Source organism: Lepidochelys kempii, chromosome 27 (assembly GCF_965140265.1).
Source record: "Lepidochelys kempii isolate rLepKem1 chromosome 27, rLepKem1.hap2, whole genome shotgun sequence".
NCBI classification, from domain to species: Eukaryota; Metazoa; Chordata; order Testudines; family Cheloniidae; genus Lepidochelys; species Lepidochelys kempii.
Genome location: NC_133282.1, coordinates 11627162 through 11649572, shown reverse-complemented (window position 1 = coordinate 11649572; position 22411 = coordinate 11627162). Strand labels below are relative to the sequence as shown.

Below are 22411 nucleotides of genomic sequence, written 5' to 3'. Positions count from 1 at the left end.
ACAACTGAACAGGTATGAAAGTACTGAAGGATATAGCTTATTCTACTTCCTGAGCCAGAATTAGCTATATTAGCATCAGATTCCCAGCACGGCTTTTACTGGGATAACAGTCTTGGTACAAAACCTACACCCTTACCTGAAGTAGTTATACTCATGCAAAGAGCCTTTAGGGCAGGCCTCAGTCCTTGCGTGACAGTCACAGCTGGGACATTGGCTTCTACTCTAACCATCACAAGCAGCAAGTCTCTCTGGCTGACAGAAGGGTACCCCTGCATTTCTTTCTCCCTGACAGTCCAGTCTGTGTGGCAGCTTGCACTTTTTACAGCCAAACTGCCATTCTTCCTCATGTAGTTTAACAGTTAGAGATAAATTCAAGCCCCACCCACACCTCCCCAAGGGTTTAATTAAAAAAAAACAAAAACACATCTCTTAACCATTAACACTTCCCCCCAGCTGTACTTCTAGTCAGAAGGGTAGACAGCTGCACTTTAATGACATTATAGACAGAAGAGGCTTGGATACCAAGTCAAGATGCATTTTATTTACAGGGGCAGCCACAATCCACTAATGGGAATACACAGCTTTTACAAAGTTGGAACTACCTGTACAGGATGGATTACATATGCAAAAATAAAAATTTCAAGACCACAGTACAGTACTGACCCCACCTTCCCACATGTGATCAACACCTGTGTCATTTCCCACCCTCCTGGCAGTTAGGTTGAGGGCCACAAATGGGAAGTCACAGGTGCAGGTTTTTTATATCATTACAAATTAAAACCCTCCTCATGACCAGTATCATGATAGAATGCAGGGTTTCAAGTGAAGCAGGCTTACCTTAAAAATAAAAAAAAAAAGGGTGGGGGGGGAATGATAGAGCCTATGAGTAAGAAGAAAAAACCAAGCAGCCTGGATCACTCTCTGAGGCTGCAAGCCAAACACAAATACAGCTGTGCTTCTCAGGGATTTCCACCAGCAGCTGCAGTACAGGGTCCAGCCTGGGCTCCTTTGGGTTGTTCTCTCTTAGGCCTTGCTTTCTGAAGTTGCACGACTCGAGCTGTTCATGACCGGCCTGTCCACAATGTTCTGATACCTCCATGGTAGCCAGTCATCTACCTCCTCAGTGGCCACGCTTAGAACTACCATGGTCCTCCTCTGCACAAAGGATTTTAGTCCCACCAATTCACCTAGTTAAGCAGGTTGTTTTAATATTCTGTGCAGGACAAAGATATTAACCCTCCACTTGCCTTCTATGCACTGTGCTGTAGCGACTCCCATGACACACATGCAGCTGTCAGCAACAAGCAGTTTAAGCCTAGAGGGAAAAGCCTGCTTTGTCCTGTTCCAGACCCCACTGCCCCTGTTATTACAGCAGAGTGGACAGCTGCTGCCCACCTCCTTCCACAGAAAGGTCTAGCTCAACACACGCTGGCGCTGCAGGAGAGCGGTCCAGGCCTGGGCCCTCAAGGTTCTATTGTTCCTACTGCTGACAAGCCCAGGTGCCATGGGACTGACCCTTTTAGGAGTCCCGGCTCGGGGCAAAGAACAGCTTCTAGAGATGCTTGATCCAGAGTTGCACGTAGGAGCCCCATGCAGCTACGCCCCAAAGCTAGCAGCATTGTTTCCACTCCACTCAAAACCGCAGCGGTGCGAGGAGCCTGCAGTTGCATCGACCGGAAAGACAACACGTAAAGAGACGTCAACCACGTCCAGAGAGAGCTCAGACACCCCAGGCAGGTGCATCAGCAGGCAGGGGAAGGGCACAGCTTAAAATGAGCCCGGCCACAAGCCAGGAGTCAAACTGGAGCTCATGGCTGAGTGTCTCCCTGGCTCAGCTGCATAGCTCAGAGGGAGGAATACACTGTTCCCTTGTACAAGCAGCGAACGAGGTGCAGTGATCACCTCCACTAAGACTAGCCGCCGGGCTGAGAGAGCCAATTGTAGGACACAGCATGGACAGTTCAATCCCACACACTTGCAAAGCAGTTGGTAGGGACACACAGACAACCCCGTCATTCTAGAGCTCCAAGCCACTGTATGATCTTGGCACACCCTGTTGGATGCACTAGCAGAGGCCACTTGCAGGTCAGCGCCCAATCTACAGGGTCAAATGCTTGTGCACGTGACACTCGCCTCCAGCTCGCACCCCGAATCTCTGCCATCCCTTTAATAAATTCCTCCACCATTCAAGACTCTCATGATTCTTAACCTAGATTAAAAACTAGACTCTCTCCCTCCCCCAAGAAGGGCACAGGATGAATAGGCAACTTGTGATTAACCTACCCGCACCCAAGCCCAAATGGACACCTAACTTGGGGGGATTCCTCTCCTCTCCCTTAAAGACCCTCTTCCCCAGAGGCCTGTTCTCTGCAGCCAGAGCCTTCCTTCTAAAGACATAATGGCTGGAGTTTAGGAGACAGACACAGGAGCACAGGTCAGAGTCTAGCTCAGAACAAAGGTTTCCTAGGGTCAGACAGGTGCCTTTCATAAAGTTACCTTAGACAGGGAATCAGCAAGGCTGTGGGAAGCAGGACACCTCATTTGCACTACGGGACTCAGTTCATATTTGCCAGCCAGCAGAGCCACTCATCGGGGTTTAGCCATTTTCACCGTTCTGCGATGAGGCCCGCAGCGATCTGGAGCAGACATTCCAGGCCACTTACAGCCGATCGGTGCCTCAGGCGTTTGGAGACCCAAGACAAAAGTTACATGGGAAAGGCTGGGTCTGCACACCCCACCCTTCGCAGGGAGCGACCTGCGGAACAGAAGGAAGGTGCAGGGATACCAGAACCACAATTGGGCAGAGCACATACCTATGCAGACAGCTGGCTGCCTCAGACTGCAGGCCAGGAGCAGGGCCCTGTGCCATACACATGTGCTCAGTGTCAAAGGTGCCTCCCCCGCTCTGAGTGGCCCCCAGTTTTGAGCTAGGGCTGTGCACCGTGACTGCCTTGACCTCGAACATCGAGACGCAGCCGGCAGAGATTGCTCCGCATGCAGCCCCCACCATGATCCAAGCAGCGAGCTCTGCATGCCCTCGGGTTCCTGCCCTTTCACTGAGGGCACCCCACAGGCCCCTTCAGTGCAGAGCCGCACGCACGAGAGGGCTGGCTGAGTGCCACGGCTCCAACGGGAAAGCAGAGGAGAAACCTGGAGGTGCCCCCCCCCCAATCAGTTTTCAGATGCTTTTGGAACCTGCAAGGCATCCGGATACAGCCTTGCTCACACATGCAAGCATCCAGGAAGAGTCAGACAGACAGACAGACTGACACGCTGCCACCTGCAGGACAGAGAGGTTCTCTGCAAGCAGGCCTGCAGCAACGCTGGTCACCATTAGCAAAAGGCTCAGAAACCGACCGCCACTTGAATTCTTCCCCCAACTGCAAAAAAAATATCAGCCGGATCACATCACAGAAAGGCCTAGAGGAAATAAAAGCAGATGGCTTGGGTCTCAGTTCCCTGGGAGGTTTGCTCTGCACACACAGGCGCACGGCTCAGCTGGCTGAGAATTGCAGAGATAGAAATTCAAGAGAGACAGGAGAAGAGCCACAAGAAAAGACCCACCAGAAGCCCACTCGGGGTCTGGTTCCTGGTGACAAGAAGCCCCAGGAGAATCAGAAACCAGAGGGCCACCCAGAGATGAGAGAAAAAGTAAAAGACACCTTGAAAATGTAAGCATTCGGTTTTCCAAGTCAGCAGGAAGCACCATGTGTCCTCGGAGGGAAAAAAAGGGGGGGTCCTGCCCCAAAAATGGGGCCTGGGCCATGCTTAGCACGTTCAGAGCGTGCAGAGGAAGGAGCTCGTCTCTAGCAAAGGGCAGCCCAAGCCACGTGATTCAGTGGGCACTCACTTGTCCCTTCCTAAAGCTCGAGGGGAGATGGGAGGCAGGGAAGAGGGAGGGGGCGAATATGCTTCCCCCCCCACCCAGGTTTTTTTAAAGCAGTGAATCCTTCCAATGCCAGCCTCGCTGCTCAGAGACCTGCGCTGTGCAGAGAGCGAGAACACGGGCCCGGCAAAGGAAGTCCCGTGGATGCAGCCGGAGCACGTGCTTTGTCACGGGTCCTGCGGCTGCTTTCCACGGTAGCAGCGGCAGGAGGGCCCCAGCACTTACCCAGCCAGCAGCTCCCTCCAATCACTGGGTACGACTGGAGTCCCAGGGCAACACTGGGCAAGGCAAAGCATCGCGATGGTACCCCCCCTCCCCCCGCCAACGGTACAGCAGTCTCGTCCCCCCAAGCAGAGACGGCAGAACAAACGCCAGCAACACCATGGAGCTAAGCAGCCAAAAGCACGTCCCCATGCCAGGAGGGGGACCCCACGGGAATGTGTGTCACCATCCAGCCTCCACGCCGAATGGGGAGGGGGCCTCTGCCCTCCCACACCCCCGGGCCCGACCGTACCCCACAGTCCTCACCCAGCGCACTGACCGGTGCCCGCTCTGGGGCCGGCCCACCCAGCGAGCACCAGCCACAGAGCGAGGGTGGCACATGGCCACCGCCCTGCGGGCAGAGCGCACCACAGCGGAGACATCAGATCACGCCCTGAGTGCTGGCCTGGCTGGGGCGCGGACCTGTCAGCGGCCAGCCCCCTCCCCACCTGGGGGCAGAAGGAAGGAGGAATGCCTCCCCCCAAAATGCCAAATCAAGGCCCGGCCAGAAGTTACATAAGGCCTGGGTTACCCTGAAAACAAAGGCCCTGGGCCCCTGGCATGGACCCTTGCACCAGCAACCCCGCTCCCTGGAGGAGGTGGCTCTGAAGGGACGCACCTGGGGCTTTTCCTCCCCTCAGATCCCCTCCTTTCCAGTTCGTCGGTCAGAGCAGGCGGGGAGGCTGCGGGGCTGGCATGGCCCGGTTCCCGCACCCCTCCTCTCCGGTGCCTCCCTTCAAGGGCCAGGGTGGAATCAGCTCAGTCCCCCGCACCCGTCTCTAGTGTTGCCAAGCGACAGACGTCACCACATAGTCATGATTGGACATCCAGTACAAAAAAAAAAAAAATCACAGAATAAATAGACATGGGGGAAAGGGACACGCCCGCCATGCCCCCCAATCCCCACAGGCAGTGACGGCCTCTAGCTCCACAGCGCCCCCTCCTGGAGACGGGTGCCCCGCGCAGTGCGATTCCCGGAGACGCGCTCTCTCTTCGCAGTCAATGGAGCGGGGTGGGGGGGACGAGACGCCGCCTGGCTCCCCCGGGCGCCATCAGAGTCAGGACAGGCCCGGTGCAGGGGCTGCCCCCGCCCCTCAGTTGATGTCGTCGTAGATGCTGGGGGTGGGGGGCGCAGGCGGTTTGGGTTTCTTCTTCTTGCCAGAGCTGAGCCCCGGCGTGCCCCCCACCAGGCTCAGGTGCGGCTTCTTCTTTTTGGGTTTTCGCGACTCCGAGTTGTTCGTACCTGGGCCGAAGGGAGAAGAGGGAACGTGAGCCGCACGCCCAGCCCCTGGAGCTGGTAAGGAAGGGCCGGGGCCCCATGTGGCCCCCCAAACCAAAGGGGAAAGCCCCACTCCCCAGAGACTCAGCCTGGCCCCCACGGGGCAGGGACAATAGGGAGCAAGTTGGGAGGAAAGCCGAGGGCTTTCCTATTAACTGCGGGGAGGGAGGGCAGCCTGCCCCTTCTGCCCAGGGCATGATGGACCAGGGAGCTGCCCCAAATCCTCAGGGCACTTCTCCCAGGACCCTGGCAGCCGGCAGAGACCCCACCCCCAGCCCCCAGTTCTTACTTGCTTTCGAGGAGGCCGAGTCGGAGGGCGAGATGTCCGAGGAGCCGTCCCACTGCAGCCGGCTCATGATGGCCTGGCTCTCCGACACGTCAAAGCCCTCGTTTTCCACGCTGCCCTCTGCTTCCGGGAGCGAGCTGGGGGGAGGGGGCACACAGGGGTAAGGGGTCACAGCCTTTCATAGATCCCTTAACCCCGCACACGCTGCTTCTGAACCCGTGCCCCACAAGCCAGTGAGTTCCCCTGCAGAGCGAGGTGAGCAGTCAGATGGGGCCAGAGGTCTCAGCGGGAGGAGATGTGCTGGCCACCAGCGAGGCCTCTGGATCTCCTGCAAGGCGCAGCCCTCTTCCGCCCCCGCTTCATTTGTTTTGAGGTGGGGGTAACAAACAAGGCGCTTTGGTTCTAAGCGTTTCTCAAAGGGATTGCCCCCCACCTGCCTGCTCGGTTATGGACCCCCTGCTACCCCCAGGCCAGCCCGTGGAGCCGGGTTTTGGCTGTGGCCGGGGTAGGGAAGGGCCACAGCAGTTCCAGCTCCCACAGACAGCCCTGCCCTCAGGTCCTCCTGCTGCTCCCTAGAGCCCTCCAGAATCAGATCCTCTCCCCTCACCCTGCATCAAGCCTTCTGCTGCACTCCCCCCCCAGCTTGGAACAGGCTCCCTCTTGCAGGACCCGAGCCCCCAGCAGCCAGTCTCCGAAACCCCATCCTGGGCTGCTGTCCCACATATCAGTCACCTGCCTCCAACCTGGGACAGACACTTCCCCCGGGGCCATCCACATGGCGCTGGGCAAAGCCCCCACTAGCCCTGGGGCTGAACAAGGGCTTGTCTGCTCAGGGCCTCGGGCTCTGGGGGAGCTGCTGCCCTCGCTGTCTGTGCTTGGCCGAGGCCCACAGTCGCCACACCAGGGCCTCGCTAAACGTCTCCTGGAGATGAGCCCGCCAGGGCCCAGAGAGCTGGCCCTGTCTAGCCCAGCCTGGAGGCGGCAGGCCCAGGAGCCTTTTCCATCTCCCATGGGCGCGCCTCGGCTCCGCTTTTGTCTGGTTGCACTTACGCAGAGGGTCCAAGGAGGTAGACCCTGACTGACCTCCGCTGCTCGTCTGTGTGCTGGGGGCACCGCAGAGACCTGCGGGGACACAGGAGTTCAGAGGCCTGGAGCGCACAGTGGCTTGTGTTCCCCTTCCCTGGACTTCCCAGCCCTACCCTGGCTCCCCGGCTGCCTCCCTACACCCCGGAGAGTCACGCTTTTGGGGGGTGATTCTGCCGGTAACTCAGCAACAGCTGCTCCTCAGACAGGAGACGACCCCACCCACCCCATGCAGTCCCAGGTTGCAGTGAGGCCAAGCTGCCGGAGCAAAGCCTTTCGGAAAGGCCCCGAGCAGGGCGCAGAGACCCGAGGCGGTGCTCTCACCTGGTGCACATCTTCTTGGTGTGTTCGGAGATCACCCCGCATTGCTAGAGAGAGAACAGATGGGCTGAGCGACCACAGAGGCAGCGAGGGTCACCGGTGGTGTCCCAGCGCAGAGGTATTGCTACGTGGGGTTTTCAAATACCCTTAACACGGGACCTTCCTTGGCAACCAGAGACACAAGGTTCCCCCTGGTTCTGGGGGGGGGCAACACAGAGCTTGAAAGATTTCACTCCCCGGGGCAACCTTCCATCTATGGTTCAATGCAGCCCTGTCTTCCCTAGTCTGCAGCAGGGCAGTCCTAGTGCCTCGGCTGCTGCTGCTAAGGGTATTCCCCAAGCAGCTGCAGCGTGAAACCAACTCGACTGGTCAGTTTTGCTGCTGCTATTCAGAGCCCAGCAGGCCACTGCAGCAGGGGTAAGCAGCCAGGCATCAATTTCATTGCTGCCGAGGCAGGTCAGCTGCTTCGGAGGTAGGCAGCGTTTGAACAAGGAGCAGTGCCCAAGAGGAAGGGCTTGGGAGAGAAACTCCAGACAGAGGAGCAGCCAAGACCCCTATCCCATGTGGTCAGGAAGCTGAGGCCAGGCAACGTAGCTACAAGTTCATCAGATGCTTCTTAGCTACAGGCGGATATTAAAGACAAGGGGCTCTACCAGCGGAAAACGACTAGGAATGGGGAAGGAGGAGTGGGGATATTTACTTGGACAACATCCTGGACCCTAACTCATGGGCTCTGTGTCACCCAAGCAGGAATGACTGACTCTCAGGGGTCTTGGAGCAACCTAGCAATGTTCCCCGCCCGCTCTGGCTCGTCGTATTGCTGAAGCCCCAAGCCAAGCGGGAAAGGCACGCAGCAAGTGCGCCGTCAGGCTCGGAGCGCTTCCCGGATCTTAGCTCTTCCCCGCCCAGGTGAGCAGTCTGCAGCCGGGCTAACGGACACAGAGGGAAAGGTCATGCGGCCAGTCACAGGCCACAACGCAAGTCAGCAGGGACAGAGCCCAGGAGCCCTGGCTCCCAAGCGAATCTCGCCCCGCCCTGCTCCCTTTCTGCTCCGTCCCAAGGGGCTACTCACCGTGGTGAGCAACGAGCGGAGCTCCTCGGGACCCAGCGTTTCATAGTTGATTCCAGAAGAGCTGCTGTACTGCAGGGAGACACGAGGGTGACTGAATGTCACAAGGATCGTCCGGGGTGCAGCGTGCTAACCCCAGTCAGGGCCCCAGTGCTGTGTAAACCAGCCCCGGCCTGAGAGCGCTTCAAATCTAAATACACCAGATGAGGGGCGGGAGGGGAACCGAGGCACAGGGAGGGGAAGCGACTTGCCCGTGGCCACCGAGCAGGCCAGTGGCAGACCTGGGAATAGAGTCCAGGTCTCCTGAATCACAGGCTAGCACTCTACCCACTGGGCCATGCTGTCCGTCCGTTCCCCCCCACACACACACCATGGATTCACACCTACACTCACCTTAAAGGGATCCGAGTTCCCGCTGAGCTCCCCTGAAAAGAGGACGAGATGGTGAGACACGTGATGCGGCCATCACTCTGGGCAAAGGGAGAGATAGGGGCTCCAACCCCAGCCAGGCTCCCACCCTCCCTGCCTGGGCCTGGAGAGCCACCGAGCAGCCCTGTGTGTGTCCCCATGGTGCGGGACAGAGCCCCTGGGAAGCCAGTCCCAGCCCCAGGGACCTTTGTCTCAGCCAGGCACAGGTTGGGGGAGGGGGGGTTCCCAGGAGCAGCAGGCTTAGGGGCGTGAGAGAGGCCTATGGGAAGAGGGCATTGGGGGGCTCAGCACACAGGGGAGGAGAAGAGTCAGGAACAGCGGAGTGAGCCACGGCAGAGCCTCGAGCTGGGCATAGAAGGGAAAAGGAAGCCAGCGCATTCGGTAAAGGCAGGGAGGGGCGCCGGGCAAACCCCTGCCCCTGCCCCCACCCCTTCCTTGAAGAGGAGCTCAAGCCAGCAGCCATCTAGAGCCCCCCGGCCCGGGGCATGAGCAGGGGGTGCCCTGGAACTGCCGGCAGCCTCCAGAGTCCATTGCAACCCCACGGTTCCCACAGGATCCTCCCGGGGAAGCTCTGCCACAGCTGTCTGCTTCTCCGGCGGGGACCCCCAGACCCCGGTGACCCACGGGGTAGGGGTGGGACACGTATCAGAGAAAGGGGCAGACTACGCTGGGGCAGGCAGCAGCTCCGCGGCCCAGAACCAGACCCACTCAGGGCCAGGACAGTGCGTTCCCTTGGGGCACAGGTGAGGAACCGGCCAGGCCTCACCCAGCAGCCTGCTGGCCTCCCCATGGGCTCTCCCCAAGGAATCACAGAATATCAGGGTTGGAAGGGACCTCGGGAGGTCACCTAGTCCAACCACCTGCTCAAAGCAGGACCAATTCCCAATTTTTGCCCCAGATCCCTAAATGGCCCCCTCAAGGATTGAACTCACAACCCTGGGTTTAGCAGGCCAGTGCTCAAACCACTGAGCAATCCCTCCCCCCAGAGAACTAAATGGCCCCCTCAAGGATTGAACTCACAACCCTGGGTTTAGCAGGCCAATGCACAAACCACTGAGCTATCCCTCCCCCCCCACGCTCCTCCCCAATGCCCTGCCATGCTACTGCTCCCCCTTCCAGCATCGCACATCCCAGGCTTCCCCAGGGCATCGCGGTTGGCCAGCCGCACAGTCACTGTCATGGCAGGACTTGGCTGCACCAGGCCGCTCCACAGAGACATCAGGCCCCGTTCCCAGAAGCAGTGGGGAGCGCCAGCCCCAGGCAGGGCCAGCCGGCCTAAGCCCCGCCCCCTCCACCAAGGTGCTCCGCCCCCTCACCACTTACCATTTTTGTGTTTTAAGGATTTCGATCTCCGGGGCGAGTTGGGGTTCTGGAATAAGGCAGACAAACGCTTTGGGGAAGAGAAGGAACGAAGCGGGGTCTGAGTGCACCTTGCCTGTCCCCTTCCCCGCCCAGCCCCATGGAGAAGAACAGCCAGCCCCGGGGATCTGGGCATTCACACCCACAAACCTCACCCCTGGTTATTCAAGGGAACGCGCTCACCTGGGACCAGAACTGAAGGGGCAGAGCTGCGGTGTCCTGACAGCCCTAACAGCGCACACAGAAAGTCTCGCTCCCTTTTGCGGTCACAGTGCAAACGGTGCATGGCCTCGGGCTCCGGGGTTCCCCCCCCCCCCCCGAGCACCGAGCCGAGCTCCCGGCACGAGGGCCCAAGCAGAGGAGACGTCCTCTGCACCCAGGACGGGCACTAGAGACACCATGGGGCATGCAGATCAAGGCAGGACCACGCCCCCGGGCCAACCTTCCCTTGCCCCACTGCCAGTACGTACCCTGCAGACCACACGCACCTGACGCCAGCCTGCGTCCCAGCGCTCACAGCTGATGGGTCTCCTCCCCCCCCCCCCCCCCCGCGTTGCAAAAACGAGGGGTGAGCACCTCTTCACCCCCGACCCTACATTCCCTCGCCCCTTCAGCATGAGCCACACAGAACGTACCTTATCGGATTTCCTCTTCTTTGCTAGGAAGGGAGGAGGAAGGAATAATGTTCTTTAGCCCTAACAGTGCCACCATCTCACAACGTCCAAACCAGCCTCGGAGCCCGTCCCCTCCAGAGGCAGGGGAGCCAGCGGACCAGGGCTGAAAAGGCCCAGGTCCTGCGGGAGCGACCGGGGTGGGAAACGGGGATGGGACAGGATGGCCAGAAGGGACCGAAAGCCAAGCCCCCGCGCTGCTTGGCTTTAACCCTTTCGGCGCCAGCCCGCACCACCACCCGGCCGCAGCCGTGCTCCTCCAAGGGCTTCATGCAGGCTAGGCAGCTCCCGAGGGGCAGAACACACAGACAGAGGCTCGCTCGCTCTCCCAGGCTCCTCTCAGCCTGGCGTCCAAGCGGCCGCAGAGCTGGCTGCATGAGGTCATTGGGTAACCGGCAGAGACAGGCTGGGGTGCAGGGGACAGAACGCAGAGCAAAGGGCCCCCGGAAGGAGGCCTGAGCCACCCATTCCAAGACCACCCCCCAACGAGGCGCTAACTAAGATTATTTCCCAGCCCCCCCACGGAGAGGCAAGGCAGGCTTGCGGTGGCGGCTCTGGGCGGGGACTCAGGACATCGGGGTTCACTTCCTGGCTCTGCCCCAAACCCCCCCATGACCTTGGGCACGAGGTGCTGGGCACCAACATCTGCCCCACTGATGAGCAAGTCAAGGGCAGGCCCCACAGGCTTAAGGTATGGGGGGGTAGGAACCCCGTTACCTCTCACTCTGCCCCTCAACATGGCTCCCCGGGGAGATCTTTCACAGCCCAGCCCTCTGGGTGTTGGGCGTGGGGTGATCTGGCCCTTACTGCACAAGGACGGATACGCAGTAGAGGAACCTCCCACCCGCTCGCTCTGCACTGCCCAGAGACCGCGATAGGACCCCCCACCTCCACCCCCGGCCGCGCTACCTTTCTTCTCAGAGCCGTAGGACCAGTCGTTATCGTTGATGTCATCGTTGTCCTCTTGGTCGCTCTCGGATTTGTTCATGTTGTTGCTGCTAGCGATCCTGTTCGGGGGGGGGGGACGGGGGACACACAGCCACGAGGGTGCTCAGCTCTGGAGGCCTGCCCCCCACCCGCCCCCCCGCAGATGGCCCAAGGTAGAGGGACACCGAGCCACCCCACAAAGCTCCACGTCCACGGAGATCAGCAGAGGGGCAAGGAGCATCTTGACCAACAAACCCAACTGCACAAAACAGGTTGCGGGGGGGGGGGGGGGAGGCACGCAGGGGGCTAAACACAGTGCCTGGAGGTTTCAACAATTAAGTTTTACAAAAAAATTTAATTGCAATTAGGGAAATGGGCCTCAGGACTCCTGGGTCCTGTTCCTGATTCTGGGAGGGGGGCGGGGCCAGCAGTTAGCAAATGAAGAGGATCAAGACTCTTGGGTTTTGTTCCCAGCTCAGAGAAGGGAGGGTGGCCTAGTGGTTAAGTCAGGACTCCTGGGTTCTGCCACAGACTCACTGGAACACCCCGCTAAGTCTCCCTAGGCCTTGATTTCCCCGAGGGGGGATACATCCAGTGCAGGGCGCGGGCTCGGTGCCCATGACCCCTTTGCGGTCCGGTCTGTAGCTGAAAAGGGCTCTGTGACCAGCAGCCCCCGCGACCAGTCCCCGCGACCAGCCCTCACCTCCTGTTGGCTATCCGGCTGCTGTTCCGACCCATCCCCAGGCACTTCTCCAGGTGGGGGGCGAAGCGGGAGGCAGCGATGCTGCGGCTGCAGTTGGGACACACGCACTCCTTGTTCTTCCACTGGTTGTAGACCTGGCCGAAGATATCCACGCCAGGCTGGTCCACGATTTCTGAGAAAGAGGGGGGCACAAGCATGAGTCCTGCTGGTGCCACGGGGCAGGCACGGAACAGCTCCTCAGGGTGGGGGGCAGCAGCGCCCACCGCCACGTCCCTGAGCACTCCCACCAGCCACACAACGCTCCAGCTTGCTCGGAGAGTCTGCTCCGATTGTCAATAGGCTGCGGGAGAGCCCAAGTTTCACCCGGCTTAACAGCGGGCCAGCACCCGGCCCTGGGGAGGTACCGAGAGAACCCCTTCTCCCACAGACTCCGAGCAGACTCGGGACACAGAGCTGCCAACTCCACCTGGGATCTGGGAATACGTACAGCACCGAGCACCATGGGGGCCAGCCGCAGGATGAGCTGGCCCTTTAAGGGGATGGGGCTCTGCCACATGCATGCTAGGCTTAGCCCAGCTCCCCAGGATAAATGCACGGGCCGCAGGATGGGGAGCATGCGATGACCAACCAGGCCAGCTGCGGGATACCAGGGCAGCCTTGGAAGTGAGAGCGGAAAAACAGCCAGGAAAGGGCTAGTGGCAAGGCCTCGCTAGGCTGAGTAACCCTCCAGAGCTCCTTGGCAGAAACCAGCCTCCCAAGATTAACTGGGGGGGGGGACGGGGACGGGGACGACTGAGGCAAGAGTGGGCCCCGAAGACTGACTGGAAAAGCGCTGCTCCAGAGCCCCATCTCAGTCGGGGTCCGTACTCAAATATGGATACACAGCAATAGGGGGGCCGAATCCGCTCCAGTCCCTCTCCTGCCTGGCGGTCGTGGGGGGAAACGACACGTTTGTTTCAGTAACATCGGTAGCTGGGACCCCAAGGAGCCGTGTGCCAAGAAGAGGCTGTTTTTACACAGTCACTTTTCTGATTACAGTAAAACCCTCCTTCCACCCTCACGAAACAGGTCAGTTTAAGAGCCAGTCCCCAGACAGCCCCCTTCCCCCCTGCCCCCTTTTGAGGCTACAGAAGTGGAGGTTCTCCTGCTGTCCTGCAAGAGCCTCCCTCGCCCCCAAGAGACACAGATCCCTATGAGCATAGCCAATGCTGATGCCTACAAGTCACTTTGCCCTAGGGGTTTGGTCAGGCAAAGGAAAATTTCATCGAAAGGCCAAGCCCGAGGTTTAGATACATTTCTAGCGTCTGACCCTCCGCTACCCAAACCGTGCTCACAGGCCCCGAGGTGGCTGAGCGCGTTAAGGTTTCTACATAACCCGGTATGAAGTGATGCACTTGGGAACGTCTCTGTAAACCGGTTCCTCGCTTCGTGTCAGGAAGAGGGAGCCCAACCTGACTGCAAACACGTCACGCTTTATAAACAGTCAGTGGAGACGGGCAGATTTCTTTGGGATTCCCCCGCCCCGGGGCCCATAACTCAGTCCCCTCGCTCGGTGGCATGGAACCCAGGAAGGGAGAGTGCTGATCAGCCGAGCTATGTAGCTGCCTAGAACAGCTGCAACTCCAAAAGCACGGAGCGACGGCTTAGAGGGACCCCAGTGGTTTGAAAACCGCAGCCTTTCTCCGACGTCTGTACCTGGCACAATAACCACACGCCTAAGGCCACGCTGTAGCCTGAGCGACTCACAGGGTTTGGACTGATATAACTGGCGTGCAAATTTTAACCAGTCTCGTTATACTGGTGCAAGCCCTAGTGCAGAGACAGTGAAACTGGCAGAAAGGCGCCTTGTGCCCGCACAGCTTATTCCCCTTCTCGAACCAGATAAGCTACACCCATGTGCGGCAGCTTTATACCAGGATCCCTGCACGCATACGAGGGAGGCTGCCTCCCCTTAAGCGTCTAGTTCACTTGGTACAATTCTTGTGCTTAGCCAAGGCCTAACTCCGAGGAGTTGGAGGAAAATAAGAATTAAAAAGACAAGCCTCCTGCTCCAGGGCAGAAAGCAGCCTCTAATGAACAGCGTCAGGAAGATGTTTTCCTCATGGGCAGGTTATGCCATAATGGCCTCCCGCCGTAGTTTCTTGCATCTTCCTCTGACGTAGCTGGTGCTGGCCAACGTCAGGGACAGGATACTGGTCTAGATCAGTGGTTCTCAAGCCGGGTACGGGTAACTCACCTAGATATTTGCCTAGTTTTACAGCAGGCTACATAAAAAGCATGAGCGAGGCCGGTACAAACTAACATTTCATCCAGAAAATGACGTGTTTATACGGCTCTCTGTACCACACACTGAAATGTAAGTACGATATTTATATTCCAATTGATTTATTTGATAATTATATGGTAAAAAGGAGAAAGGCAGCAATTTTCCAGGGCTGTGACACTTTTGTATGTTTATGTCTGATTTTGTAAACGGGCTGTTTTTAAGTGAGGTGAAAACTGAGGGGTACGCAAGACCAATCAGACTCCTGAAAGGGGTCCAGCCGCCTGGGAAGGCTGAGAGCCACTGGTCTAGATGGACCACTGATCTGCTCCAGGATGGTTCCCTGTATCCCGACTGGGTGCCCACCTGAGTCTTTTTCAAGTTCACTCACTCGGCGCGTGGGCCCGCACTGCGTGCCTGGCCAGTTTACCCTGTCGCTGGGTAGCTACTCTAGCTCCGTCTCTCCCTTGCTAAAAAGGCCCTTTCAAAGCTCATCGGGGGAGCAGACCTGACTCAAAGTGACCTTCAAGGGTGTTTCTGGAAGCATTAGGCTTTGCTATCTGAAGGGGCCTCATCAGAAACCGGATCCCGGCTTTCAATTCGCCATTTCTAAAGAGCCAAGTTGGCACATCCCTTTAAATCCTTCGAGGATGCTCCTGCCGGTTCTGCCCCGCTAAGCCTGAGGAGCGGGAAGGGAGCAGGGAAGGGCCCTAGAGGGAACTCACCGAAATCCTTCATGCTGTCGGGGTCCGTGTCATCCAGGAAGAAGTAACCGCACTTGACTGCCCGATGCACCTCGAAGCAGAGCCCCAGGCAGGCATCTTCGACCAGGTCCGTGTAAATCTCGTGAGCGATGGCCTGGGGCCCAACAGAGCCGGTGAGAAGCAGCAGGGAGGGAGACCCGATTACATCCCACCGGGTGAAATTTCCCCCCCCTTGCCATTTTCAACAGCCCAGACCACAACAGCCACCCATGCTGCCCGAGACCGTGCAACGTTTCCTATACCTAGCGGATCTGACTGTGAGGAACTGGGGGGGCGGGTGGGAAAGAAGAGGTTTCTGAGGTTGCTCAGCCCCCACCGGGATCGGGCCCGGAACAGGAAATACCACAGCAGGATAGTGGCTGATTTGAGTGGCCACCGCTGCGTCGGGGGTTTGAATGGCAGATCCAAGACTGTTCCTAGAGCTTGGTGCAGATGTCCCAACAGCCATCCACAGCAGCAGCAGAAAAAGCATTTACCCACCGCTGGCCCCTCTGCCATTACCACCACTGGCAGGGTTTTTGTGGTTTGGTTTTTTGAGTTTTTAGCGCTTCCCGAGCCTCTGCCCGGGGACACTGGGGATACCCCACGCAACGCGTCTCTGCATCACGCAGAATTTCCCTTACATGCACACCTGGGGAGAGACCCTTCGCGGCCATTGTAGGCAACAGGCTCCCTGTCCCTGGGTCAGCTCATACAACGCACCAGCAGGCGGGGGCCCGGGGGGAGGACCCCGGGCTTCTGATCAGCATGGAAATAAAGCAGCATGCACTCAGACTGGAGAGTTGCACAAGATGCACTGGGCACAACCAACATGTTCCCCCCCGCCCCCCAGGGATGCTCACGGGGCGAAGGTCACCACCGCCACTCTTGCAAAGCACCGGTGCCCCCTCCCCACTGCCCCCCACTCACACCCCCGCCCCTTGCACTGTACCCCAGAGCAACTGCTGCCATCTTTCCTGAGCATGTTCTCTGCCCGTCCCAGCAGACGCCACGATGCTGGAGCAGGTGCCCACGGGGGGCTACGCAGGGCCCAGCTGCACGTCCTCTCCCACCCAAGGCTGTCGCCACTTTACCCCCAGCCAAGGAGGTATATTTGCAGTAAGAGGGGGGGAAGAGTCTGGGATCAGGGAGTTTTCCCTGCTCTCTTCCCCCAGAAGGCAACAGGAGGGGCAGAAGCAAGCGCAGAGGAGCTACCCTGGGAAGTCTCATGGCTCTCAGCTCTCTCCCCCGCACCCCCCACGACAGCAGCCTTCTGGCTCTCATAGAATCATAGAATATCAGCGTTGGAAGGGACCTCAAGAGGTCATCTAGTCCAACCCCCTGCTCAAAGCAGGACCAATCCCCAATTTTTGCCCCACATCCCTAAATGGCCCCCCTCAAGGATTGAACTCACAATCCTGCGTTTAGCAGGCCAATGCTCAAACCACTGAGCTATCCCTCCCCTCTAATCTTCCTCGTTCTGAGATGAAGTCGCACGGTCTGAATGTACCTACATCCTTCTGCAAATCCAGACTCTTCCCCTCCTAGAGGGGTCAGCTCAGGACGGGCAGAATCGGGGGCCCCAGTGAGGTGGATTCTCGGGCCCCCACCCCCGGCTTCCAGTTAGAATTGGACACCCGGCTGCTTCCTCACTAATGCTGCAAGAAAGCGGCCTGCACCTGCACCCTGAAAGAGGGGTTCCTCCTCGCCATAGGAATCCAGCAGGCAAGGCTGCCCTCCCTCCGGGGGAAAGCCCTGTTGGCTTGTTGGACAGCCCCAGGCGCACGTGTAAAGCTGTGGGCCAGGGGCCTCTTCTTTCACCTTCCCTAGGCAAGTGAAGGAATTCAGGTTTCAGAGTAGCAGCCGTGTTAGTCTGTATTCGCAAAAAGAAAAGGAGGACTTGCGGCACCTTAGAGACTAACCAATTTATTTGAGCATGAGCTTTCGTGAGCTACAGCTCACTTCATCGGATGCTGTAGCTCACGAAAGCTTATGCTCACATAAATTGGTTAGTCTGTAAGGTGCCACAAGTCCCCCTTTTCTTGAAGGAATTCAGTTTCACTAATGTTCCCTCTGCCACACCCTCCGACTTAGTGTCATTGGTTTCCCAGAGATTTGCCACATCCCTCCCCTTGGATGCACCAAAGAGGGGTCAAAGGCCAGCACTATAGGAATCAACATTCCTGGCATTTCAGGACCCACAAGTCAGGCTTGGCTCTTCCTGGCCTCACCCCCAGTAACAGACAAATTCTACCCACCCCACCCCTTGCATCCCCAGGGTCGCCTCCATGTAGCTGAGCTTAGGCTGCAGCCCTGAAACTGGAACTCAAAGTGATTCTGTGGCTAATGCAGCCTGGAATCCTGTTGGCTCCACAGGACTGAGAGGAGTGGCAAGGACACGCCTTGCTCACTGATCAGCCAGCAGATCTGCCTGCTGCACGGAGCGAGAAGGGGACAATTCTGCACAGAGTAAAACGGACTCGTTAAATCCCGAGGCCAGGATGGTGGGAAGGATTCTCCAAGGGAAAGTGGCTTTCTAGAGTCCTGCAGGCCACGGCTCACTCCCGCTTACCTCCAGCTTGCTGTTATCCAGGCCAGACAAAGACATTTCCTCCATTTTCATTTGCAAACGCTATTGGAGAAGACGCTTTGAATGCACATAGCACAGGCCAGGCTGGGATGCCGCTGCACGGACAAGAAGGGGAGAAACAAGTCAGCGCTTAAGAGCCCCATCAAACCCCACTCAAGAGCGCCCACCGCCCAAGGGAAGCCCCATCAGGCGGGTCATTTGAGAACACATCACAGAGACAACCCTGCGCTGGGCAGAGGGGGAAAGACTGACTAGATCAGCGACCCGCAAACAGGGGACACAGGAGGTGCTGTTTCCCGGCACCGGTATCAGCCGCTGGGGGACGGATAGCACCTGCACCCCGACAGGGCACAACCTCCGCCCACAACCGAGTCTGGGCTGTTCCAAACCAGCCCCACGTGCTAGCCAGAGGGCGCCGGGGGTCGCCAACCAGTGCAGCCAGTTCTGATGCAAGGGGCTGTAATAGGACAGCTGGGCACAAGCGTAAGGAAAGCAGGGTCTGCTAGCATTATTACTTATTGCTAGGACCGCAGCATCTAGGAACGCCAGTCAAGGCCCAGGCCCCTGCCACGCAGACCGGCACAGCGGCCTGAACGCAATGGACACCGGTGCTTTGTTAAGCAGTTCTGGTTCAGAAGAGGTTGTCCTGGAAACGAGAGCTGCTCACCGTACAGACCCCTCCTTTTGGGAGGCCTGCGAAAATAACGCCAGAGACCAGGTTTTCCTTGGCAGCAGCAGGCAGACCCCTATGGATTTTGGTGCAAAATAGGCAAACTGGAAGGGGGAAACAGGGGACCCACAGAGCCCCTGGCATCTAGTTGGCAGACCAGTCAGCTTCCACCAGGTCTGTAATGGTCTATAGATCAAAGCACCGGCAGATGGCAGCCATTAACACATTCCAGCACCCCAGGTCAGCTCTGCCCATCCTCGCAATAGAGTTTAGCATGGACACCCTTCCTGCCCAGATAGGAAATAAAGAAGGAATAATGGGGAGGCCGAGGAGGAAAGCGGGGGGGAGGGGGACAGTCCCTGGCATGAGGGAGGAAGTATGGGGGGGTAGCAGGGAGCCCCCAAAATGGAGGGGGATGAGAGGGCAGCACCCAAAGAACTTGGCAGGGAGCGGGGGGAACGGAGGGATGTGAGGAACCCCCATGCGTGCAAGAGGAGCTCAGCCAACAGAAACAAAAGCACACCCCTCTCGTTGGTAAAGCGAGTAACAGCATTCCACCGGTCGCTATTTCACAGCAGGTGTGGTCTCCACTCCCTCAATCCCCATCACCTCTTCCTCCAAGCCTTGGGTTAGGGGATGTACAGGCCGGACAGCACCAGCCAAGGCGCCGGAGTGGGACTCAGGAGACCAGTTCTAGCGTCAGCTCCGCCACTGCTGCGACACCTTGGGCAAGTCACTTGTGCTCTGTGTCCCTTTCCCCGCCCCCCCTTGTGTGTCTCGTCTATCTGCACCGCAAGTGTTTTATTAATGCTACCACCACCGCTCGCCTCTTAACAGTAGAGCTCAAAGGTCAAAATCATTCTCCCCGTTTTTCAGATGGGGAAACTGAGGCACAGAGCGGCTAAGTGACTCACCTGAAGTCACCCAGCAGGCCAGGAACAGAAACCAGGTCTCCTGAGTCCCAGCCCACTGGACCATGCTGCAGGGATAATCTGTGTCTGTACTTACAGTCCCCCAGGCCCTGGTCTCAGTTGGGGTCTCTACTGGAATACAAATAAATAACAGGACCCCAAAACACAGCTCCAAGCGTGACACCCAAGTCAATCCTCCCGAGATGCCACGCCTCAGGCCAGCGGGCTGGTGGAGTCCAAGAGCTCTCCCCGAGGCCAGTTCAGTGCCCCAGCCTAGGAAAACAACAATCCCGACACGGCGGAGAAGGCAAAGCGGCGCAAGGAAAGAGACCACAGTACTCGGGCCCTGCGCCAGGACACAGCACCGGAGCCTGCAGGGCCGGGACGAGAGCACCAGCAGGCTGAGACACGCCAGCCGTGAGACAGCCTCATCCCAGGAAGCAGCGTGGAGAACAGGGCGCTCCTTCCACCTTTCCGCGCCAGGAGCCCAGCCAACAGCTTCCACCCCCCTCAACTGGGGCACCCGCAACAGAAGACATCTCTGTCTACTGGAGTCAACTCAGTGGGCAGGAGAAGGCGCTGCCAGGGGCCCGCACTGCTGCCCCCGCTCTGTCGGCGCCTTCCTTAGTCTGCACCCCTGCAAGAGCCGTGGGGCAGAGGCATGACCCCCGGCTAGTCAAAGGGAGGTCGAAGCGTTCCCGCTTTTGGGAAAAGTCCACATTTATCTGCCTCTCCCCCAACCCCTCTTTGGAATAATCTGCCCAGAGGAGCAGGGCAGGAGGCCCCCGGCTTCCCACATCATCGAGAAACAATTCTGCTGCATCACCTTTCCCAGGAACAGATGGACCTGAGATCACAGAAGTTTGACAGGTGTTAAGCAGCTGTGGGGGGTGGGGGTGTGTGTGTGATAAATGGATCTGATATTAAAAGAGGGCAGCCTGGGGAACTACGCCTCCCCGCCCCTCCACGCATACACCCAGTAAATAACCGAGCCATCCAGTTAGGAGCCATATTGCCAGCTTCTGCATCATGCCAATGGCAGGCTAGGATGGCGCAGAGAGGAAAGAGGCCTGCGGAGCTCCCCACCCCACCTTCCAGGGGGTCCAGAAGCAGCCCCAGGGGCGGCCCCAGGTTTCCTGCACTCTCAGGGCTTGTGGCGAGGGAGAGCTCCCACAAGTCAGAAAGAGGAAATACCGATTTCAAAACTGGCTTCTTCCCTTTGTAAGCTCCACTGTGCATCTCTCCCAATGCAGCCCCCACCCCGCCACCCCCTTGGCAAGCAGGGAGCGGCTTGTGGACACAGGGGGATGGGTACAAAGACCAGACCAACTCCCAGGGGCTGCCAACAGTTTGGGGCTCTCCCTAGCTGCCTGTCGTAAGGCACCGGGAGCTTGATTAGCTTCACAAAAGGAAGCGAGCCACGGTGCTGGCACCGGGGTCCTGCCCCTCCCGAGACCCATCTGAAGCCAGGGAGCCAGAGGCCGCTGCCAGGCAGGATCGGGCCCGCACCCCACGATTCCGAGCTTCAGCCCCACTGGGGCGGATGCTCCGTGGCCCCTCTCTGAAGGGCGGGGGGTGCAAAAGAGAGGAGACACCCCCCACCCCCAGCCAAAATTAGTTTCCGCTCTCAGCAGAGGCTTGCCCTGGAGTGTGCGCCCCCCGCGCCCAGACCAGCATGTGTCAGGGGGAGGCCCGGCCCCGGCTCACTCTCCTCCCCATGTGCCCCCCTCCCCGGGTGAGTCCCCCCCCCCCCCCACTGACCTCCTACCCAGTCACCCCGCTACTCCGGCCCTCCCAGCCAGCCGATCTCCTCCCGCACTTCCTCGTCCCCCCACCCCTTCCCCCAAGCCCCTCCCCCGGCTACTCACCCCGGCTGTGCGGAAGAGGCGGGGTGGGGGGGGGGTCGCCCGGGGCCGAGCTCCCCGCTAGCAGCAGCGCCCGCCCCGCTCCCGGCTCCCCATGCCCGGCGGCGCCTCCTCCTCCCCGGGCACATTCAGCGGGCGGCAGCCCCGGCCATGGCCCCCCCGGCTCCCCGGCCGAGCGGATCCCCCACGCAGGCTGCGGGGGCTCAGCCCGGCCCTGCAGCAGCCGCGGCGGCCCCGGCCCTAGCGCGCCCTCCGCCCGGGCGGCAGCAGCATTGGCAGGCGCTGGGGGGGGCGGGGGGGGCGGGGCTCAACCTACCCTGCTAGGCCGAGGCGGAGGCGGGGCTCGGGCGCCAATGGGCGGGCGAGGCCGCGAGCCGGCAGCCAATCGGCGCAGCCGGCACCTTTTTCACGCTGCTGTGCGCCGCGCGGGGCTGGCTACATTGTTGCAAGGCGGAGAGTGTCAGAGGATTCCAAGGGAGGGGGAGGGGCTCGGAGCGGGCAGCGCACAAAGGGGCCGTGGGGGCGGGGCTGCCTGCTCCTCCCTCCTCCAGCGATCCCCCTCCCCGCACCTGACTGCCTGCTCCCCCCCTCCCAGGGGATCCCCCTCCCCGCACCTACCTGACTGCTCCCCGGCTCCCAGGGGATCCCCCTCCCCGCACCTGACTGCCTGCTCCCCCCCTCCCAGGGGATCTCCCTCCCCGCACCTACCTGCCTGCTCCCCCCCTCCCAGGGGATCCCCCTCCCCGCACCTACCTGACTGCTCCCCCCCTCCCAGGGGATCCCCCTCCCCGCACCTGACTGCCTGCTCCCCCCCTCCCAGGGGATCCCCCTCCCCGCACCTACCTGACTGCTCCCCCCCTCCCAGGGGATCCCCCTCCCCGCACCTGACTGCCTGCTCCCCCCACTCCCAGGGGAATCTCCCCTCCTCCCAGGGGATCCCCCTCCCCACACCTGACTGCCTGCTCCCCCCCTCCCCCGAGGAGCTTCCTCCCCGCACCTGACTGCCTGATTCCCCCCACTCCCCAGGGATCTCCCTCCATATACATCTGCATGCTGCCTTCTTGCCCCGTCCCATCCCCTCAACATGTCTGCTGC

At 59.4% G+C, this 22411-nt stretch overlaps 1 protein-coding gene across 5 annotated transcripts; it reads right to left on the bottom strand.

Annotated features, from left to right (window-relative positions):
• Window positions 1–519: 519 nt before the first annotated feature.
• ATXN7L3 (ataxin 7 like 3) lies at window positions 520–21578 on the bottom strand. Of its 5 annotated transcripts, none has more exons than XM_073326385.1 (13): window positions 21320–21578; window positions 17853–17965; window positions 15263–15395; window positions 12275–12446; window positions 11554–11651; window positions 10609–10631; window positions 9938–10004; window positions 8579–8610; window positions 8189–8257; window positions 7120–7163; window positions 6763–6834; window positions 5716–5849; window positions 520–5390 (listed from the first exon to the last, which is right to left on the bottom strand). In XM_073326385.1, exons 2-13 carry the CDS (start codon window positions 17901–17903, stop codon window positions 5242–5244), a joined length of 1044 nt encoding a protein of 347 aa, XP_073182486.1. In that variant the 5' UTR covers window positions 17904–17965; window positions 21320–21578; the 3' UTR covers window positions 520–5241. The 5 variants fall into 5 exon arrangements, with proteins under 5 accessions (XP_073182486.1, XP_073182488.1, XP_073182487.1 ...); XM_073326387.1 differs by having other exon boundaries at window positions 9938–9983; XM_073326386.1 differs by lacking the exon at window positions 21320–21578 and adding an exon at window positions 19455–19476.
• Between the last annotated feature and the right edge of the window lie 833 nt (window positions 21579–22411).